The sequence below is a fragment of the Zootoca vivipara genome, chromosome 7, assembly GCF_963506605.1.
Source record: "Zootoca vivipara chromosome 7, rZooViv1.1, whole genome shotgun sequence".
NCBI classification, from domain to species: Eukaryota; Metazoa; Chordata; class Lepidosauria; order Squamata; family Lacertidae; genus Zootoca; species Zootoca vivipara.
The window spans coordinates 45800228-45820763 of record NC_083282.1 but is presented as its reverse complement, the minus strand read 5'-3'; the positions used below and the strand labels follow the sequence as shown (position 1 = coordinate 45820763).

The following is a 20536-nucleotide window of genomic DNA, read 5'->3' as shown; positions in this document are numbered from 1 at the left end:
TTCATCTGGGGATTTGGGGTGTAATGTCATTAATATGCTGAGGCTCAAAAATGGCCTAAAAATAAATGCATATATCAATGTATGATATTCAGAAGTAGCTGGATACAGAATTCCCTACATGCCATTCAAAGTTGCTGATAAACTTTTTACTTAAATTCTTCAGAACTGAACAGTTCACTTCCCATTCTATGGGTTACACAGGAAATCCATGCTCATCCCTCCTTCCCACCACCCATTCTCTATGGGTCCTGCTTCTCCAGATGCACTTTGAAAAATAAATCTTCCCTTCTTCACAGAGAAAAATACCCAGGATCCCTGGCATCTTCATTTTAAAGGTTTTTGGTAGCAGGTGTCCACTTGGGTCTTACTGTCACTGGGCCAGATGGTCCGAGTGTCTTGACTCCAATTATAAAGACAACTTTGGAAGATTTCAGATGAGTGCTTGAAGGGTAAACAAGCATGTAAGACATAAACATTAAGACAGCCATCCTGAAGTAGCAGTATTCTCAAAAGGCAAATATATATCACCCTTAATTTAGGTAACTTTGAGGATGATGCTTCTGCAGAAGGAGCACTGGCTTCACCCATCAGGCTGGCAGCCAAAAGGTGCCTGCAGAGACAAGAGAGCCTGGAAGGGCCAGCATGTCAGCAGGCCAGTCGCCAGCAAAACGCCTGACGGATGGCCCTGCGCTTCACTAGCTATTTTACATGGAGCATGGCTGATCAAAGCTATCCCCACTGTGTACTATGGAGCAATAAAAATAAAAAAAACCCACAGGAAGAATTCCTTCGGCAGGTAATGGGCACTTTATTCCTTTTTATGGCACTAAACATAGGCAGCTGGCATAATTACACTACAATAAAGGCATAATGTGCACCCAGCAGAACGAATGCGAGGCTTCTGATAATTAGGCAGAGCAAACAGTCTGGGATTCAACCACATGGTTTTACTTGGTCTCCTGGAACTGTCTGAGCCCAATTCCCAAAGCAGGCCAAGTCTGTCCCCCATGAAATCTTAACCCAGCTCAACTTTTTCCTGGCTAGGATCGCTCTCTTTATTATTGCTTGTTTCTCCAATCTCACAAGATAAGAAGCAGTCAGTCTCAGCTAGGATTCCTTAGCTCTACTAACAGAAATGTATCAGTTCAAAAGAATATATGGAACCTAGATGGTAACACAGAGTTATGCCTTGGGTCTCTGTACTGACATTGGTATAAACTTCTTTTTGGACAGCTGTATGCACCCAGCTCTGAGCAGGTTATAAAACAATACAGCAAAGAGCAAATGTTGTACTGTCAACCACTGCCCAACTACTTATACGACAGAAATGGGGATCAATGAGAATAATACATGTTTGAGGGTGACTTGCTTTGAGAACCATGGCAGACACCCAGGATCTGTTGATACTAAGGACTAACCTATCAGTTCTGAAACAAAAAAAATTGAAGAGTGGAAAAAGATAACATCAGGAGCCTTCGGAGCCATAAAATTCTCCTACCTATTACCCCACAAATAGCAATTCCTCAGGTGTCAGGGTCTAATTAAGAATGGTGATGATAATGATGATGATGATGATGGTGATGATACCACCTTGCTGGACAGGTTTATAATCTTAAGCACTCACAACATGCAGCTGAGATCTAGAAGAGTAGCAAAATCTGAGCCAGCATTTCTAAACAGTCTTTAAAATATTAATCAAGAAAATAAGAAGCAGATTTGCAAGGTTATATCCAGAACTCAAAGTTTAGGGCTCAGCATGCTTAGATCATCACAAGAGTTTCCTCAAGTGTAGAAAAGAAAACCTTTTTAGCGTGAGCATGTGCATCTGGGCTCTAATTGTCATTGCTGAAAGTCAGTGTTACTACAATCTAGATTCCTTGGGGAGCAGACCCATATTTTTCACCCTACTGACAAGCCTCAACAACATAATCAGTACCCCTCTTTACAGCCAGAGTTGTGAGATCTTTCAGACATTTCTATTAACACCATTCTAACACTTCAGAAAGATGTTAGCTGCAACCCTGGCCTTGGGACAGCCCTCGATGACACACACTATGCTGGTATGGTTTTTACTAAAAACAGGTAACACTGTGTTCCAAGAGTAAAAAGAGGCATTGCATTCTCCTCTATAGGAGAAATGAGGGTCACATGCAGTCTGGGAGGCAAGCAGGGGGCAGAGAAAGAGAAAGGGGTATCTTGCCCACTTGGGCTCTGATCCAAACCACATCTTTTAGCCCCTTCCACTGATGGCATGTAGGCCCCACATTAAATTAATGAAGGGAATACAGGTAAATTGAGTCACTTAGAGTCTGTCCCTCTCCCTCTCTGACTCACTCAAGCAGCATACAGGAAACCCAATAAAATACAATAAAAACAAGTTAAAGTGATAAAATCAGAATTCAGTTAAAAAGTCTGCCTGGAATTTTAAAAAAGTGGCCCATGATACCTGAAGGAGCACCTCCACCCCCATCGTTCTGCATGGACACTGAGGTCCAGCACTGAGGGCCTTCTGCCTGGTTCCCTCGCTGCGAGAAGCGAAGTTACAGGGAACCACCAGGCGGAGGGCTTATCGGTGGTGGCACCCGCCCTGTGGAACACCCTCACATCAGATGTTTATTTCCTTGACAACTATCTGACTTTTAGAAGACATCTGAAGGCAGTCCTGTTTAGGGAAGCTTTTAATATTTGATGAATTATTGTATTTTAATATTTTGCTGGAAGCCACCCAAAGTGGCTGGAGAAACCCAGCCAGATGGGCAGGGTATAAATATATTAGTAGTAGTAGTAGTAGTAGTAGTAGTAGTAGTATCATGAAGCCCATTAAATTAACGGGTGCTAGAACAGACCTGTTGCTCTAGCAACCTCGGGGACATGCACAGAGCGCATCCCGCCGCGTGCCCACGCACCCGCCACTTCAACAGTTCCGCCCGGCCGTCCGAAGTCTCTGCGCTCCAAGTCCCAATGGCTGTCCGTGGGGCACATGCACAGTAGCGCAATCCCATGGAAACAGGGACTGGACGCTGAGACACTTGCACTTTATTATAAAGGATTATTATTAAACACTCTACTCACCTCTGTATTGCCATGAGGAAGAAACTGCAAATACTGAATCTCAAAGCATTGTATTTTAACCTTCAGCCCCACTGCCCACTCCTTAAGGGACTGAATGCTACAAAGGACCAATGGGACCTTTGCACAGCCAGAATGTGTGCCACAGGAAGTGGAAGTTGGGGGGGGGAAGGAGCTTGTGTATGATTTACCTTCCAATCTCTTTCCTAAGCCTTTTAACCCCTTCATAGCACATGAGTGGCTAATAAGAATATGAAATGGACACCAGTCCCAGCAATACGTCTTCCCTTTCCTTCAGTCTACCAGATTCCATCCGCTCATTTTCCACACTTGTGGCAAGTGCCTCTCCACTCTCACCTGGCCTGGAATGCAGTCCACGTTGCAGGATTATTGTAAGACATGCCCTGCCTTTAATCCCTTCTTCTCTAGTCTTGCTCTAGTATTGACTGCGGGGGAGGAAGGGTCAGATGTGAGGTCAAGCTTGTCTCTTTCAACACTGGTACGCGACAAGCATTCCAGCCTCACAGCCGGTTTCAAGATACACTGAAATCCAGCAAAGCAACCGCAAGGAAAACAAGGAGATCTATAAGAGACTAGGGGGCTGGGGCGGGGCAAGGTGAGGGGGTGAGTAGGAAGCTAGGACTGTTGACATCTACCTGAATACCATCTAACTTTGGACTGGTGTCTCCTGAGGTCTGGCACTTGGCATCTAACAGATAATGACGGTGCCAGGCCAGGCCAAAGAATTATATATCCATGTACACAAGTGTACAAGAGAAAACATTCCCATGGAGGCTATACTTTGCAGCTGTGCTTAAACTGTGATGCTGCACAAAATCCCTCCGCGTCTGAGAAGCTAATGGCAAGAAGTATGGAACTGAAGTATGGCAAGAAGTATGGAACTGAAGTATGGCAAGAAGTATGGAACTGAAGTATGGCAAGAAGTATGGACCCAGGTGGCGCTGTGGTTAAATCACTGAGCCTAGGGCTTGCTGATCAGAAGGTCAGCGGTTCGAATCCCTGTGACGGGGTGAGCTCCCGTTGCTTGGTCCCAGCTCCTGCCAACCTAGCAGTTCGAAAGCACGTCAAAATGCAAGTAGATAAATAGGGACCGCTACAGCGGGAAGGTAAACGGTGTTTCCATGTGCTGCTCTGGTTTGCCAGAAGCGGCTTTGTCATGCTGGCCACATGACCTGGAAGCTATACACCGGCTCCCTCGGCCAATAATGCGAGATGAGCGCGCAACCCCAGAGTCGGTCACGACTGGACCTAATGGTCAGGGGTCCCTTTACCTTTACCGTATGGAACTGTACACTAACATATCAGCACAAGACACCACAAATCTGCAATTCCTGGTCCTTTTGCGTATTGGGTCATACCTTCAGCATATGGGTATCTTGACCAGCAGGTGGTCTTTATCATAGTGCAAAAACATTTATGTGGAGGTCCACATCTTTTTCCAGAGGGCTAGTTGTTTACTGACACAACAAGTACCATTTTCTAGACAAAGAAAACTAACAGAACCATGGTATTTTAATTACATACTTTTTCAGCAGCAATTTACCCACAGCATTTTTGTAGTCTTCCTGCCACAGGCTCCATTATGACTCTTCTTGAGTTGGTGGTCTATAAAAGATCAGACTTACAAAAATGTTGGTCTGCTTCAGCATCCTAGACTCTCACAATCTCGTCTCAGAAAGTGGCTCTCTTATACACACTGAGCCTTACATTGTTGGTGTTCATAAGCAATATGAATCTAGTGTGTCTCACAGCAAGTAGACAGCTCTTGCTCAATCTATAGGCAATTCTTGTAGCAGCTGCCCTGCATGCAATATGATGCAGTTTGAAGATGGGCAGCTTCACAACAGGGCTTTATATTACAAGAGTCCCCAGTCCTTCTTCCCCAGTTGGGCGGATCAAAATGAACTTTTAACATGGCTTTTTTGAGTGGGGGTCAAGGTTAACTAATTTATGAAACACTCTTTGCCACTCTGAAAAGTTTGTGGTGGATTGAAATGGATATGATTTGGAAGCAAAACATGATTTGAAAAGTATATTCATATTTACTGCTATGAGGCAGCCTAGATAAGGAAGACCCAACTCACCCCAAGTTCAAAGATATTTTCCTCTCTCCCCAACCCCATTAGCAGAATATGTTTGACCCTTAATACATCCTAATCTTCTAATGAGAGATGAATATATATGGGTCTGAAATAGGGTTTAATTTTACTCATTTGTTTACTCATTTATTCATTTTATAAACCTGATTTGAATTAGGTCACTAATTTGAGCCCCAGGATTTTGGTTTGCTCTGTTGAAACTTATAACCTTTTCCATTTTTCTTTATTTCTTAATATATTTGAGATATGAACCTTACTGGCAAGGCATCACATAATATTACCTGTAAAGAGGCCTGTTTGTTTGACAGTATCCCAGCCAATTCCATCTTTACAGATGCAAACTACAGTACAGAGCACAAGGTCGAAATAAAATTTAAAATTTCAGAAATAGTCATATAAGGTGTCTAAGCTCATATGTCCCTTCACTGTGGCACTGTGCAGCAACAGCATTCAAGCAAGTATAACAGGAAGAGGTCTACATTCAATTAGCCTAAGAAGCACCACATTAACCATCACAGACAAGACCAGATGGCAACTAGCAGGACTGTAAGCACACAGAACAAATGCTTAGGCAAAGTAAAGCTGGCTGAAAAAAGCACTGTGCCAACTACAATACTGTTTGCTGTTAATATACATTGTTTTAAAAGTTTCAGAACTTCAATAAATAATAATGGGGGGATGTATTGTGGGAAATGTACCCAGAAAGTCGGGGCCTTGGATCATGCAATACATTAGCACTTCTGATGCATGGCTCACATAAGACCAAATTTTCAGGTTTGGGTCAGGCCAGGCCAGGCACCGGCGATGTATAGTTTAACATGTTGTGTTATTCTGGTTAATGATCTGGATGGAAGCTAGTCTGATATGTGAATGGGACTAACTAGGGATTTGCTTTCCCCCACACGAGGATTAATCAGGAAAAGTCTTTTCTTTCTTAATCTAAATAGCAGATTTATGATAACAGAATCAAGTATGACTCTAGGGTGGTTTGAGCAGGTGCTAAACTCTTCTCTCTCTCTCTCTCTCTCCCCTCTTCCCGGGTTCATTGGATCTCCTAAGTGGCCTTAGACAAGCCACTTTTTCTCGGTTTCAGCCCTCCACCACCAACAATGCAGGGAATCTACGTTGCTGGAATCTTAGTTATCTCTACATTACTGAAATATTAGCAATACTATTTTTTAAAAACAGCATGAAAAAGATATAAGGTGAACAACTGCCACCCACTTACAAATCTGCACAGAGATTCAGCCAACCTAGCCGATGATCCAACACAGTAGGCAAAGGCAACTGGGACTTTTGCAAATTCCACATTCTCTTGCTGTTCCTAGGACATCTATCAATCAACATTTTGTAGTACTTGAGAATATGCCCACGGGAACTACTACCTGATGTAAGTTTGAAGATCTGTCACCAGTGCCTTGCTGGTATAGAATTGAATTCATGCAAGTTTGCCCCAAAAGTTCCGTTCATCAGCAGTACAACTTTAGTTCTAGCTTGGGGGAAACAATTCTTACATCGTGATAATTCTACAACTATTTTCTTAATATGCCCAAGGCCTATGTAATTATCATTTATACAGATCCAAGAGGTCCGAGTGGCTTATAAATAACAATTTAAATAGTTACTAATAACTTAATACAAATCAAGACTATAAACCCAAAATTATATAACAGAGTGTAAAAGGACATTTGAAAAACCAACAACCAGGATACCATAAGAAGATAGTAATTCAAATGTAACACTTTTGACTTGGCCAACAACCCACAAAAAATGTTTAAAGCATACAAAATTGGATTCCAGGGGGCTTGAACTTACCTGGTGGGTAGGTGTTACTTTTAGTAACCTATCCCCAACTAATGTTAAGGGCTTTGGGAAAAGAGACATTCCTCAGGCAACTAGGGCCCCAAATAATGTCTAGAGATAGCACAAATTCACCCCAATAATTCTCATTCAAAATTCCTGGAAAACTACTACAGGCAGTTAAACAATTTTAGTTAAGGGGAGAAATACACGTCACCACTGAGATTTGGCATTCAAAGCTCACCTTTCCCCACCATAAATCCAACACTGATTTATAAATTTAGGTTTACATATCCAAGTTAGGCACCGAGTAGATCCCTTGTGGAGTACACTGCAGCAGTATTAGAGGGGACCCAGTATCTTTAAGGCCTTTCCTGGATGCCCTTTCCATCTCCAATGACTACCCGCTAGCTCTCTCCCTTTGATTTAAGAGTTCCTCTCGTGGCCCTGACAGTAAGGTATTTCTGTCCCACAGATTATAACTCACTCTGGGCTATTATTCAACTCCCAAGCCCTGGCCCTGCTGCATTTAGTCCAAACATAATATCCTTCATGCATATATTATCTGTCTCCCTATTATCTGGAATCATTTCGGAATTAAATTTCAGTCCTGCAATATTGGCTCGAAGAGCGGCTCGCTTTATGGGCTAGTCAAAGGTTAGAATACCAATCAAAATAACATTGCCGATGCAGCGAGACATTTTAATATTCCAAAACCCGGTAATTGTAAAAGGACATAATATTTTTTCCCTGATTACCCCAAAGGCAACACATGTTAACAAGGCGAGGGAGAGAGTGAAAGGATTTCCAGAGTTCAAGACAGCTGTGTGACAGATTTAAAGGCAAAGTAGTAGAAAGCTGGCCCCATGCAACCTTCCAGGAGGGAGGAAGAAGCACACCTGCCCCTATTGATCAGATCAATGAACCCAGTGTCTCTCTCTCTCTGCGATTGGCTAGTTACCAGTATCCTTTGAGCTATCACATGACTGTCAAGCATGTGCTTCAGAAAGCTGCTGGGCTGTAGGAATAGTCATTACATAAGATAACAACCCACAAAATGACACAATGAAAAATACTAATTCAAGTCCAGGAAGTGCTAGAAGTTAGAAAGCAGGCAATAAGATAACCGTGGCAAACGTGTTATGATTTCTGGCAGCAACAACAACAAGCATTCTGACCCTACTCCTGTAGTCCCTTTAGTTTTTAGGATCAGCCTCTGAATTAGGCATATGTTTTAATGTTAAGCAAATGCTTCAGATCAAAAGTTGCTAAGCTTAGTAATTTGCCACGCAGACACTAATTATTTCCACTATCTGGATCACTTTGGGCCCTCAGAAAATTTATGTGAACCTAATGTCAATCCTGTTTGACCAGACAAACGATCCACCTAGCCCTATATCCCATCCTTGACAAAAGCCAAATAAAGATGCTTGAAGAAATATATAGCAGCAGTCCATTCTTGGTCACCCACTCCCAATCACCAGTTTTAAAGTTTAGAGACATCCTAAATATTAGAATAGATGCCCTGAGCATGCTAATAAAGAGCTATTGATATTCTTATCTTCCATTAATTCGTCTAAGGGGTTTTATTATTATTGCCCAGCTGTACTGATAGCAGAGAGTTCCACAAATAAACTGAGGGTTGTGTGAAAATAGTTTATGTGCTTGTTTTAAACCTGCTGCTTGTTAATTTCATTGGAGGTTCACTGGTTGCAGTAACTACTTGAAAGGGTAAAAGGTCTGTTTCCTGGCTACTCTTTCTACTCCACTCATGATTTTATATACTTCTGCTTAGAAAAGTAATAGATAAGAGTGGGTATTACGGGAAAGTCCCAATCTTTAACCCTTCCTCATATATGTAAGGTAGTGCATACCTTGATCATTTTTTCTGCTCATCTTGAGGTGGAATCCAATGTTGCAGAAACAGCCTTCAACTTGTGCAACAGCACTTCACCTTTTTCTCCCTCACATACCCACAAAATTTACTCCTTGGGATCCCAAACAGAATTTGACGGCACGTGGAGGACTGTAGGGAGGAGAAGGCCATGTCCCATTATGTGAACACAAGTTCATTCTGCTTGCCTACAGACAGCACTGGATACAACCCTCTATTCCTTTTCTCAGTTACCTGGGTCTTCCTTTTTCCCCTTTTTGAAGGCCTCCAGTCTGTAGGGACCTCACCTGTTCTCCAAGAATTCTCAAAGATAATAGACAAAGGCTCTGAAATTACATCCACAAACTCGTTTAGTATCCTTGGATACAGCTCATTAGGCTCTGGAGATTTGAATTCATTTTAAATAGCTATGTGTTCCCTTACTACCTCTTTTCCTATCTTGGGCTGCACCTCCCTCCTTACATAATTCTGTTATCACCAGGTTGAGCATCGCTTTCCTTATGGGTGAAGACAGAGGCAAAGTAGGTGTTGAGTAGTTCCGCCTTTTCTCTGTCACCTAATAGCATTTCTCCATGTTCCCCACGCAGAGGATCTACCACTTGCTTGTTCTTCCTCTTATTTCGGACATAGCCGAAGAAACCATTTTTAAAATTATTTTTAACCTCTCTTGCAAGCCTGAGCTCATTCTGAGTTTTAGCCAGCCTGACTTTCCCCAATGTGGCCAATGTGCAATTCATCCATGTAGTCTACACACTGTGCTAAGTGACACATATACACACACACATTTAGCAGAAAGAAAACAATGTCAGCTAATATTAACAGTAAGAATACTCCATAAAATATAATTTAAACATGTGGATTAATACAAAATGCCCCTACTGTATGTCCGAACAGATATCCAAACGAGACTGGCAATTATAAGATATACTGGTATGTTCAAATGTAAAAAAGGCAGTATGATCTTCAGATCACTGAGTAATGAGTGGTAGATCTTTAACCTTCCAATCTTGAATACAAATCTCTTTGAAACTATAGGGGGTCAAAGGATCGACGTCCGTTGTACATCTGTTAGTTACCACATCACAGGAATATAATTTAGAAGTGCATAAATATCCAAAAAATATCAAGGCTTTTTCCAAAGAAAAGTAAATACGAACAACAATTTCTGACCAAAAAGGCACCACAAGACATACCCTAATCATAAACCTAAAAGAAGTATTATCAGCATTATATCACCAGGATGTATCTGAATGGGTCAGCTGTATATCACTAGGGTTTTAATAGATCAGTGAACCACACAATTGTGCAGAGCATGAATGCAATTCATCAATGAGGTTGCTGGACTAGAGTCTACATGTGATAAAAATGCATTTGGTTCTGCGTTTGGTACTAAAGTTGAAATTGGCAACACTGCACCATCATCATGTGACATACCAGATGGACTCTGGCCCAGCAACCTCATTAGCTAATGCACCCATATGCTCACAGATATACATATACACAGTTATTCATACACCCATAAGGTTTATGAGGTACAATGCATGCAACATTGCACCCCTGCTTCCTGCCTTCTGCCACAATGGAGACCCAAACAGCACAGATTGCCCAGGACGACAATAAAAGCTATTTTGTTTTGTTTGCATGAGAGCATCCCTTTTGCTCCTTGTTAAGTCTTAATCAAAGTTATTTTATTACACAGCCTAAGGAGTTGCACCTCTTTGTTGGGCACCTACTGCTACTAATCGTTTATATAGTACCATCAATGCTCATGGCATATTCCAGATCAAAGTGAGAAAGATGGATCCCTGTTCTAAAGAGTTTACAGCATAATATTCAGTGGTAAAATGCAGCTGTCTGACCCAACCGAGCGGAAGTCTTAGCAGACAGATATTTCGAGACGGATGCTTTGGTACATACCTACATATGGCCTCCCTCCTCCTTGTAACTATGAGGGAGCAAGCAGTTTTGTGGTTACAGGCCCTCAGTGCCCAAAAGACAAATTGAAATGCATGTTATATTTCAGCCTTGCAGCATAGCAAATTGCTCTTCTGTAGTAGGCTTTCCCCAAGTCACTGCTTTATTCATATGTATCTACCCTTTCCCCATAGACCCTCTACAATTCCAGCATTTGTCAGTCCCACTACTGCTTCCTCCATCCTGGCCTGCAAGCACCCTTAGCTCTTCCAAACTTGAACATCACCATCTGAGAAACAGTATCCTTCTTAAAATACCTTAATTCTGATCCACAGCACCTCTGCTGATCATAAAGACAGCTTTTGACAGCAGCGGAAGGGAAGCCAGTCAACAGCACTCAACCACTATCTCAATGGCTGCCCATCGAGAAGGTTTAAGGGGAGATCTGATATATAAGAACATTCTAATAAAATCCATATCCCCCGGTAGCCCCCGCCAATACAGATCTAGTCAAGGCAAAGAGCACAATAAACTCCCTGCCCTAAGTCCTAACTAAACTGACAGTTCATGAAGGATACAAGATCGCTCAGTGACATTAAAAATGTCAGCAAGAGGCCAATGCGGTTTGGCAGATGGGAAGCATTTGCAGGCAGGGGGAAGTAAAACTTGTGACAACGCATCCAGCTATAAGCAGGCCTTGTTCTCATTGCTGCTGATTTCTGCCCATCCTAAGGTCTTGCATTTATCCACCCCCTGCTATTAACAATAGCCTGTATAGCCTGTATAACAATAGCCTGTATAAGGCTATTGTTAAACTTTACAGGGGTGGGGGGTGGGGAACCTTTTACATTCAACATGTTTCTGAACTTGCAACAAAGTCTAAGAATGCCTTCCAATTCCCACCCGAGTGGCTTTCCTAGCTTACACATCCAAGATGTAAGTATTTGTCAGCTAATGGTGGGAAGATGGACAGATCTTCTGCCTGAAACAGCAGTTGTCATCAGCAGGATACTTAAGGTTACAAGGCATGAATCAGTTTCCTGCTGGTTCCAACTTGGAGAATAGAAAACAATGAAGAGAGAAGATGCAGGTGGTCTGGCTTGAACTACATACTACTGGTATGTAGTAAGACTATCTTCTGCTGTTTACTATGCATGCATGCCTATAGCCTATGATAGAGATAAAAAAGACTGCGCTGACCTAACTACCCACACTGGTCTCTAACAAGGTATCATCATGCACAACAGAATCAAGCTACGTGTCTGTTACAAATGCAGCTAAGTGTGTCTAGTTCCAGGGTTATGACTAAGCTTACTAAGTCAGAACCTATCACTGAGTAAAGGTAAAGGTAAAGGGACCCCTGACCATTAGGCCCAGTCATGACCAACTCTGGGGTTGCGACGCTCATCTCGCATTATTGGCCGAGGGAGCCGGCGTACAGCTTCCAGGTCATGTGACCAGCATGACAAAGCCGCTTCTGGTGAACTAGAGCAGCACACGGAAACGCCGTTTACCTTCCCGCTTGGAGCGGTACCTATTTATCTACTTGCACTTTGACATGCTTTCGAACTGCTAGGTTGGCAGGAGCTGGGACCGAGCAACGGGAGCTCACCCCGTCGCAGGGATTCGAACTGCCGACCTTCTGATCAGCAAGCCTAGGCTCTGTGGTTTAACCCACAGCGCCACCTGCGTCCCTCACTGAGTACTCATCACTTATTCCATCCTATCCTCATTAAGATGTAACCATGATTTGTTGAACAAGCAAGAAATTGGCTCACAACAAGCCCTCTGTCTTCTCTGTGCATTATCTGTGTTATCATCTATGATTGGCTAACACACATTTTCTCCTCCTTTGAATTTTTCAGCCACTCTCTCTGAAGCTCCCCCACTTCCCCCATTCTTAGACACAACCCACAGAGGCTTGCTATCATTTTTTCCTCTCAGACCTCCTGTAAAAAAGGATATCTTTCTACAGGTGTTCTGCTTACAGTCCAGTTGGCTTTTTTTTTACAAATTTGCTAGCACATCAAAAAGATAATTCATCTGTGTGAAAGAGATATGTGAAACTTCTCCGTTTGACACTCAACCTTCCAGCACCAGCTCTATAGTATATCTCTTACCTGCTCCCCCATCTTTAGTATTCCAACCTCCTGTTAAATGTATAAGGGAAGATTTTTGCCATTTATTCTTATCTGATGAACCAGCAAACCCAGATGACTCCTACCCCATTTTACTTCTGACCTGTAAATTAGCAACCTGACTCCCCAACTATGAGCCATGTAAAAAGAACTAGCTTACTACGGACAGGTTGTATCAGCAAACACCAGCTTCTACTGCACACCTGAAGACAACTGAGGTCAGAGGACCAATCTCTGACTTCCACCCCTCCTCAGACTCTGCCTTCACCACCTGTACCCACTCATCCAATTAAGATACAAGTTTTGGTTCTTTGTTTATTTGTTTGTCCAGTTGAAACAACAAAAATACATTAAATCCATCTGAAAATCCTGCTAGCAACCGACCAGTATCAAGGACCTAACATGAGGCGGTAGTTATTCAAGTTTTACCAAGTTCATCAAATTATTTCTAAAGTGCTGTGAAAATTTTTCTGCCTAGGGTTGGAGATTTTTCAAGCTTGAGGCTGAAACACTCCTGTCTCTAGGCAGTTTGGAAAACATGAGGGCTGAGCACTTAGACCATTTCTGTTCTTTCCACATTCTGCAGAACAAGTGAGCTTCTATTTCCTTCTGACAAAGCCAAGTATGGGTCACCACACTTGACAAGAGAGTGAGTGGTTTTCTAAGTGATGTTAACCCCGATCTTGTGTGTTTTATCTACATGAGCCCTGATCTCTACTGCTCTACTGATCCTCTGTCCTGGGGTTTTGTGCTGCTCCCATTCCTGCCATACTGAAGCATCGTGAATTCTGATCAAACATCAGCCCCATGAAGCTATTCCCTGAAAGAGACATAAAATTTCCCTCTGCCTGCATGTCAAAATGGATTATACATAATAAAGAAAGCAGGCTTCTAACAGTCAGAACCCGATAGCCCAAAACGATAGCAAAAAAGACATAATGTATTGTCCCAAGGGCAGGAGGTGCAACACAGCCAAGGGTTTCAGCCAGCTAATATCAAACATCACCACGCAGAGCGATTTGACTTTTTTGTATGTCCATCAACCTGCTGGTTATATCACTGCTATCCATTCACCAGAAGTTTAGTGAACTTCAAATGGCGATCATTAATGGTCACTGAACTGCACAACGCCCCAATGTGCTTTCAGATTGCATTTGCAAAAGCCCAGCAATAAGGCAAGAGATTTGCTCTGACAGCAGGAAACCCTTGTCAAGCTCAGTGAGGAACATGCTGCCAGCCTCCCCCTTGTTACATTCAGGCCCTACCCTGATTTGACAGAACAGAAAATGTTTTTTTTATTTAAAAAAAAATCTATTATCCTTCTGTATGCCACTCTTGTTTTCACTTTCTTTTTTTAAAATAGGCAAAACAAAATAGCAAGAGCCAAATTACATAAGCATTTCATTCATTCAGTGGCACCATGATGCCACTCATTAACAGAATACAGAAACGGTTTAAAGCATTGTAACATTTCCTTGCACAACACTGGGTTTGGCTTTCTTGCACCAATTGCCAGTATCCACTACCTAACTGTCTCCTTATCAACACAGGGGGGGTTGGGGGACGGCCTTTTCCATATATGCAATTCTCTTGTATGCCAGAGGAGTGGGGGTCTCTAGAGAAATGCAAAATGCCTGAGTAGTTAATCCATTAGGTTTGAATGAACGAACGAGGTATCTATGCTTAAAGCTCCGGTGGTCATACTGCTAAGCAGTTTGGGTCACATAATTTGGAACAGGGGAGTTGTTGTTTTAAAGGTTTGTACGAAGCAGAAAGTCTTAAGCAGGTTATTTTTCTATGCACTTTCCAGACCTTTAGCACTGAGAAACAGCTGGCTAATATTCACTGGCAGGCTGGGGGAGGTGAGAGGGAGAGAGACTGAGAAGGCTGGGTGGGGGGTGGAGCAGACTTGGATATGCTCCAGCTGACCCAGCCTTTCCCAGAGAGATGCTGAGTTATTATGCATAGAGGTGCTATGTTAGGGTGGCCACAATGGGATTCTCCTCAGCTGCAGACCATATTCCATCAAGTACAGTAAGACTCTATTAGGGGAGATACAATAGGAACTTCGCTTCACCCGGCCTCTGAGAAAATAACTCCTCATTTCAATGCAAAACAGCAGTGCTTATTAAATACCTCCTTGAAGGAGCCAAGGAAGGGAGAAGGGGAAATGAAGAGGCAGCCAAGGGGTGGTGGGGATAGGGAGATTTTCAATGAAAGTACCTTTTTGAGATTAATCCACTGTTTGAAGTAATCAGCAACTGGAAGCCCTAAGTATTGGCATTGTCCAGGTAACCTGTAAGAGAGGAGAGAGAACAGGTTGGATTCCATTAGAGGAGCCTGACATCACAAAATAAACTTTATTAAACACTTCTGGTTTTGAGAAAGAGGATAGAATAAAATGCTCTAGCCTGCATTTCAGAATGGTTTGTTTGCTCCCCCAAAGCTTGGTATGTTTTTCCAGCCATTCTTGCCTCATGGCTCTCTAATTCAGAAATGTCTGGGGTGGACAAACAAGCCATGGTTAAGCCTTTGGTTTGGCATTCTGCCTGAACCCATAGTTAAAACAAGCCATGATTCATAAGCCAACAACAAACCATTGCTTCACATCACAGTTTTTGTCAGAAAGTAAACCATGGTTAGTCTTCAAGATGGTCAAGGGACGAGAGCAATTCCCCTAAAAAAAAAGGCAGCAACATTTGGGATTTTTTAAAAAGCTTACAGATAAGGCGAGAGAGCGGGAACGTGATAGAGGTGTTTAAAATTATGCATAGTGTGAAGACAGTGGACAGGGAGAGGCTTTTGTCCTTCTCTCATAGTACTAGAAGTTCCACCATGGAGGATAAGACTAGCAAAGGCTCCGAGTTGTAATGGCTATGTTCTAATCTACATCCACTATAGGTGGTTTATGTTTCTGAATGCCAGTTGCTGGGAAATCCCATGTAAGGAGAGCACTTGGGGGCTTCACATAGCACCTGGCTGGCCACTGTGAGAATAGAATGCTTGACCAGATGGGCCTTTGATCTGGTCTATTAGAGCTCTTCGTATGTTTCTGTATAATTAGTTGATTGTATCCAATTTTAAATGTTTACATGGTTTTATTATATATATATGTATGGCTGTTGTAAACCGGCTTTGATTTTTTTTTAAGAATAGTGGTATACAAATATTTTAACCAATATTTAATGTTCTAATGAACTCAAGCTGTAATAGATGGATGGCACAACAAGGCATTGTCTTTGCCAAACTATGCACCCATAAATTATGCCAGTGTTGCAGCTGGACCCACAGATGCCAAGATTACCAGAACTAGGCACACAGAACATGTGGCAAACAGCCAAGACATACCTAGGAGATCACAATCCACCCTCACATTTCTATTCTGCTGTAACAACAGTGATCAGAAAGTTATCAGCAATAGAGTTGTCAATACATTGGCAAAATTGGCTAGGGAACTAAGGGCTATATCGTAGCTCTACAATCTCTACCATAGTAAGAACTTGTGTCCCCCAGACAGTAGGCATGTCCTAAGCCCCACAATTCCCCCCTTCTGCTACTGGAAGGGCAAAGAATAGGCATTGTGTCCATTATCTTGGAATGTAGATTCATTTGTTCCCAATCAATTTGATTGATATGGGGTAGTTAACAGGTCATAATGCTTATTAATGCTTTGCTAAAGATTTTTAGAGACGCCCTGAATGCTGGATGGGGTATGAATTAGGCGAACACAGGAAAGACCCAAAATTAATTAAATAAGTGATTAATAGATCCATTTACACATGGTAATTACTGCAATCCAAGCAATTGGATATGCAAATTAGGCATGCACTTTGTACCCAGCACTTTGCTGTAAACTCCTACAAAGAAAGAAGGGGTTGGACAGGGCAGTGCAGTGCAGGTTCCCTGGTGTTCATAGTGTTGCCTCTAAGGGAGCACAATTCAATGGATCTAGAAACAAGACTTTCACCTACTGTCCACATCTAGACCTCAATAACACCTTCCCATACACACATGCTATACTTTGACATAAACACAAGAGTTCTGGGGCAAACTGCTTCCAAACTGAAGTTTTGTAAGGGTCCAAGTTATCCTTATCTTAAAGTACACACAATTTTGTTATTTTTCCTTTTCAAATAAAAATACTAAAAAGTATGAGCTATCAAACTATTGCCTTCTAAACTCATACATGTGAATCCAGACTGCCTTTGTAAGTACAGCTTCACAGTTTAAAGAAAAAGGCAAAAAAGACAATCACGGAAGGGTATAACCAGCGTAAAAACAAAACTGTGCCGTGGTAATTCCCTGAAACAAGATATAGGTAAGGTGAAAAAACTCAACTAATAATTCCTCAAAGACAAATAATAGATTTAAATATTCCAAAAGAAACTTGGTATAGAAAAGAAATAAATATCCCAAAATAACCTCTAAATAAAATAAACCTTGATGAGGTGCCGGCTAAGTGACTCGTTTCACTGGAAAATATCTGTTCCCTCAGAAGGAAAATGTTAAAGAGCTGAGAAATATCATTGCTCTTTGAAAAGTTTAAATACAGGGCTGCAAAAGCTCTCCTGGTTGTGATGGTAGGTCTCCATTGTTCAGACTGCACAAGAGGGGTCTTGTCCTCATGTTGTCCTTGAAGACTTCCCAGTGTTTGGTTGGCCACTACAGGAAATGCTGACCAGACAGGCCTTGGGTTTGGTCCAGCAGGGCTCTTATCTCTATCATCTTTGTTTGCAATAATAAAAGAACTACACAAATATATTCAACCCAAAAACAAATAGACTAGCTCTTCACTATCTCCAGCATGACTTTCATTGGTAGGAAGAGCTTCTCTTTTGAGGCCTGGATGGCTTAAAGGACAGGCTTCATTTGCCACTGTGTATTCTAAATTCCTACATTATGTTCTGCAGTAGGGAAAAAAAGTTCAGCTGCAACCTAAATATGTGTCTAAAGAATCCGAATTTTATATATCCTGCTAGCCATGAAAGAGAAACATCCTATTCACTGAACATCCTATTCACTCTTCTTATATTTCACTCCTGCACATTTTAATTTTCCTCCCAGAGCTATACGAGTAAGAAAATTAAATTTAAAAACTAAAAAGATTTGTGTCAAATTCTGGCCCAGCATAATGTGAGGGAAGGCTTCTAAAACACACAGGGCAGTCTGACGGGCTGCAGAGGAGAATGACACGCAGATGGAGACAAAATCATGCAACCCTCTTTCCTCCTTTGAAGCCAACTCTCCTTTCTTTCAACCAGGAAAGAAGAGCCCAGCTTGGCGGTGATAAACAGCCATGCTTTGGTTATCGCTTTCCTTAAGTTGAGGAGAGGCAGCTAGTGATGGATGGACAGGAATTTGGTTATCAGGCAGGGCTGTCAGCCAGAGTTGCAGATAGCGCACACACATTTAGCAGGGCATCATTATGCAATGGCATGGAGCTAAAATATGGCCAAGGGTATTGAAAGAATGAAAGAACAGGATTTAGAAAAAAATAGCAAATTGAGCAACAATAAAGGAGCGCAAGGCGAGGACGTTATCGTCCTAGTGACACCTTTTATCTCAGTCTGGTTAGCGAGAGAAGGGCACAAATTGGTCCTTCCTCCACCATTGTATCCTCTTGTACAAACAGAGGCAGATAAAATGTGTCACCAATGTGATAGCATATCAATTTAACCCTAATTATCCAGTGGGTCACGCTAAGAAATAAGGGTTTCTCATTTCAACAGGTCCCTCGGTTTCTGCTATGGAGGAGCCACATTAATAACACAGGGGGAGAGGGGGGGGCAACGAGAAAAGGAGGGAGCCTGTAATTGAATTCAGTCACTCAGGTGGTCCTAGTGTATAAAAAATTAATGTACAACTCTCCCAACTAATCAGAGGCGGTTAATGTCCATCTGCTTCTGGGTTCAGAAAGTCAGAAGCCCAAGAAAATAGGGCCATTTCCTACATGCTGGATTCATTGATACCGAGCTGGCTTTTTAAAAAGTCTCCTCCTTTGGAAAAGATATGGGGAACATTAAATCTTGATATTTATAGACCCAGTCAGGAGGCATTAATAGAACCTCATATGCTGTCATGTTCTGAAAATATACAGAAAGCTTTGTCACCACTGCTTCAGTAAAGGCCTTTCCGCATGGGTGGTAGAAGAAGGGAGGTCGTGGAGGTGGTAGAAGGAAGGGGACAACACTGAGAACTGCTGCTTTGTGGTCTGAAGATAACGTTTGAATGAAATTACACCATGTTCTATTTTTATTTACTTATATATTTAAAGCACCAATGTGCTGCAGTAAAGATGCTTCAGGAAATCTGCCAAATTGCTTATAAAGTATGTGAAGGTAAACACGAAAGCAGTGACACAACCTCTTCCTCACACTTTAGAGGAAAGTCATACATCCCTTATACCATTTTTTTAGATGCACTATAAAGTAAGAGAACAAAAACCATGGCCATTCGTGTACTCAGACCTAACAGTATGTAGATGTCTATAGAAAACCCAGAAAGCCTAACAATGCAAGAAGCATGTGCTACTCAAATGTACTGCTATTCCTTAATGCAATAATAATTCATCACTTCAATTTACAGGTGGCACCGTCTTACCCCAGGACAAGTCTTTGGATGGTAATGGAAAATAGCCAGTGAGAAAGACATGCTTTGCCTAGTATAACCAACTGATACATAGAAATATTAGATGCAGCTTTTAAGAAAACAAAGAAAAAGAATGAATCTACTGCAGAGGAGAGGAAGTGCTCACTAGTAAGTGCATGATGTTGTGCCAAGCTCTGACCTGGAGCAGGACATCAACTCCTCAGAGAACAAAGCAGATCTATCATTAAACAAACAATAATGAGAGCGAAAAGTGCCCCCCTTTGCCAGCCCTGAAGGTCCCTTTCCTGGTCTACCAACAGAGGATCTTCTCAAGGCCTCTCAGAGTGGGTGCCATTCTGAGTGTCATCACATGATCCTCCAGTGGACTCAAAGGGAGAGAACAAATTGCAGGCACCTAAAACATCCAAGCCTTCTTGGACTCTACACCACTGGAGCAGAACACATGGTATCCAATGCTGTCTACGTTAAGCATTTGCCAAATTGAGAATTCGGCCCTGAATTCAGAGTCCTGATAATCTGATGTTACAGTAGTTGTTTTAAAAGCAAGTTTCTAGCCCTCATACAAATGGAGAAAATCTAAAATGTCCTGTGGCAGATCACCACCACTCTAGGTTGTGTGTTACAACTGCCACTGTACAACATATTTCCTATTATTTCCAAGCTTAGTGCAGGACTTAATAGCTTGCTGAAAATGTGATAAAAAGTCAGTTTTGTGCTCTTCTGAATTGCAGTAAATGAGCTTCAAAGCTCTGCAAGTCACCTAAATGCCTTCCACAAAGAACACTTACTATGCTCCTGTTTCCCCACAATAGACTTAATTACTTTTTTGAGTCATCTTGGTAGCATCCAAACAGCCAGAGGGGTGGCTGTGGTTCACATTTGCAAGTGACAGCATCAGGATGAAATATTCTAGCTTGGAAGTGCTGGGATTAATGCAGCACTCAATTTTCAGACCAACATGAGACAGATCTCCCTTTTTCTGCCCTCAAATG

At 42.1% G+C, this 20536-nt stretch overlaps 1 protein-coding gene across 1 annotated transcript in view; it reads right to left on the bottom strand.

The window, feature by feature from the left end:
- Positions 1-20536, bottom strand: part of ERI3 (ERI1 exoribonuclease family member 3) — a 210253-nt gene that overhangs the window by 114207 nt on the left and 75510 nt on the right. Inside the window, exon 8 of the mRNA XM_035121856.2 lies at positions 15159-15231. Coding sequence (XP_034977747.2) covers positions 15159-15231 — 73 coding nt within the window. The remainder of the gene's footprint in view (positions 1-15158; positions 15232-20536) is intronic.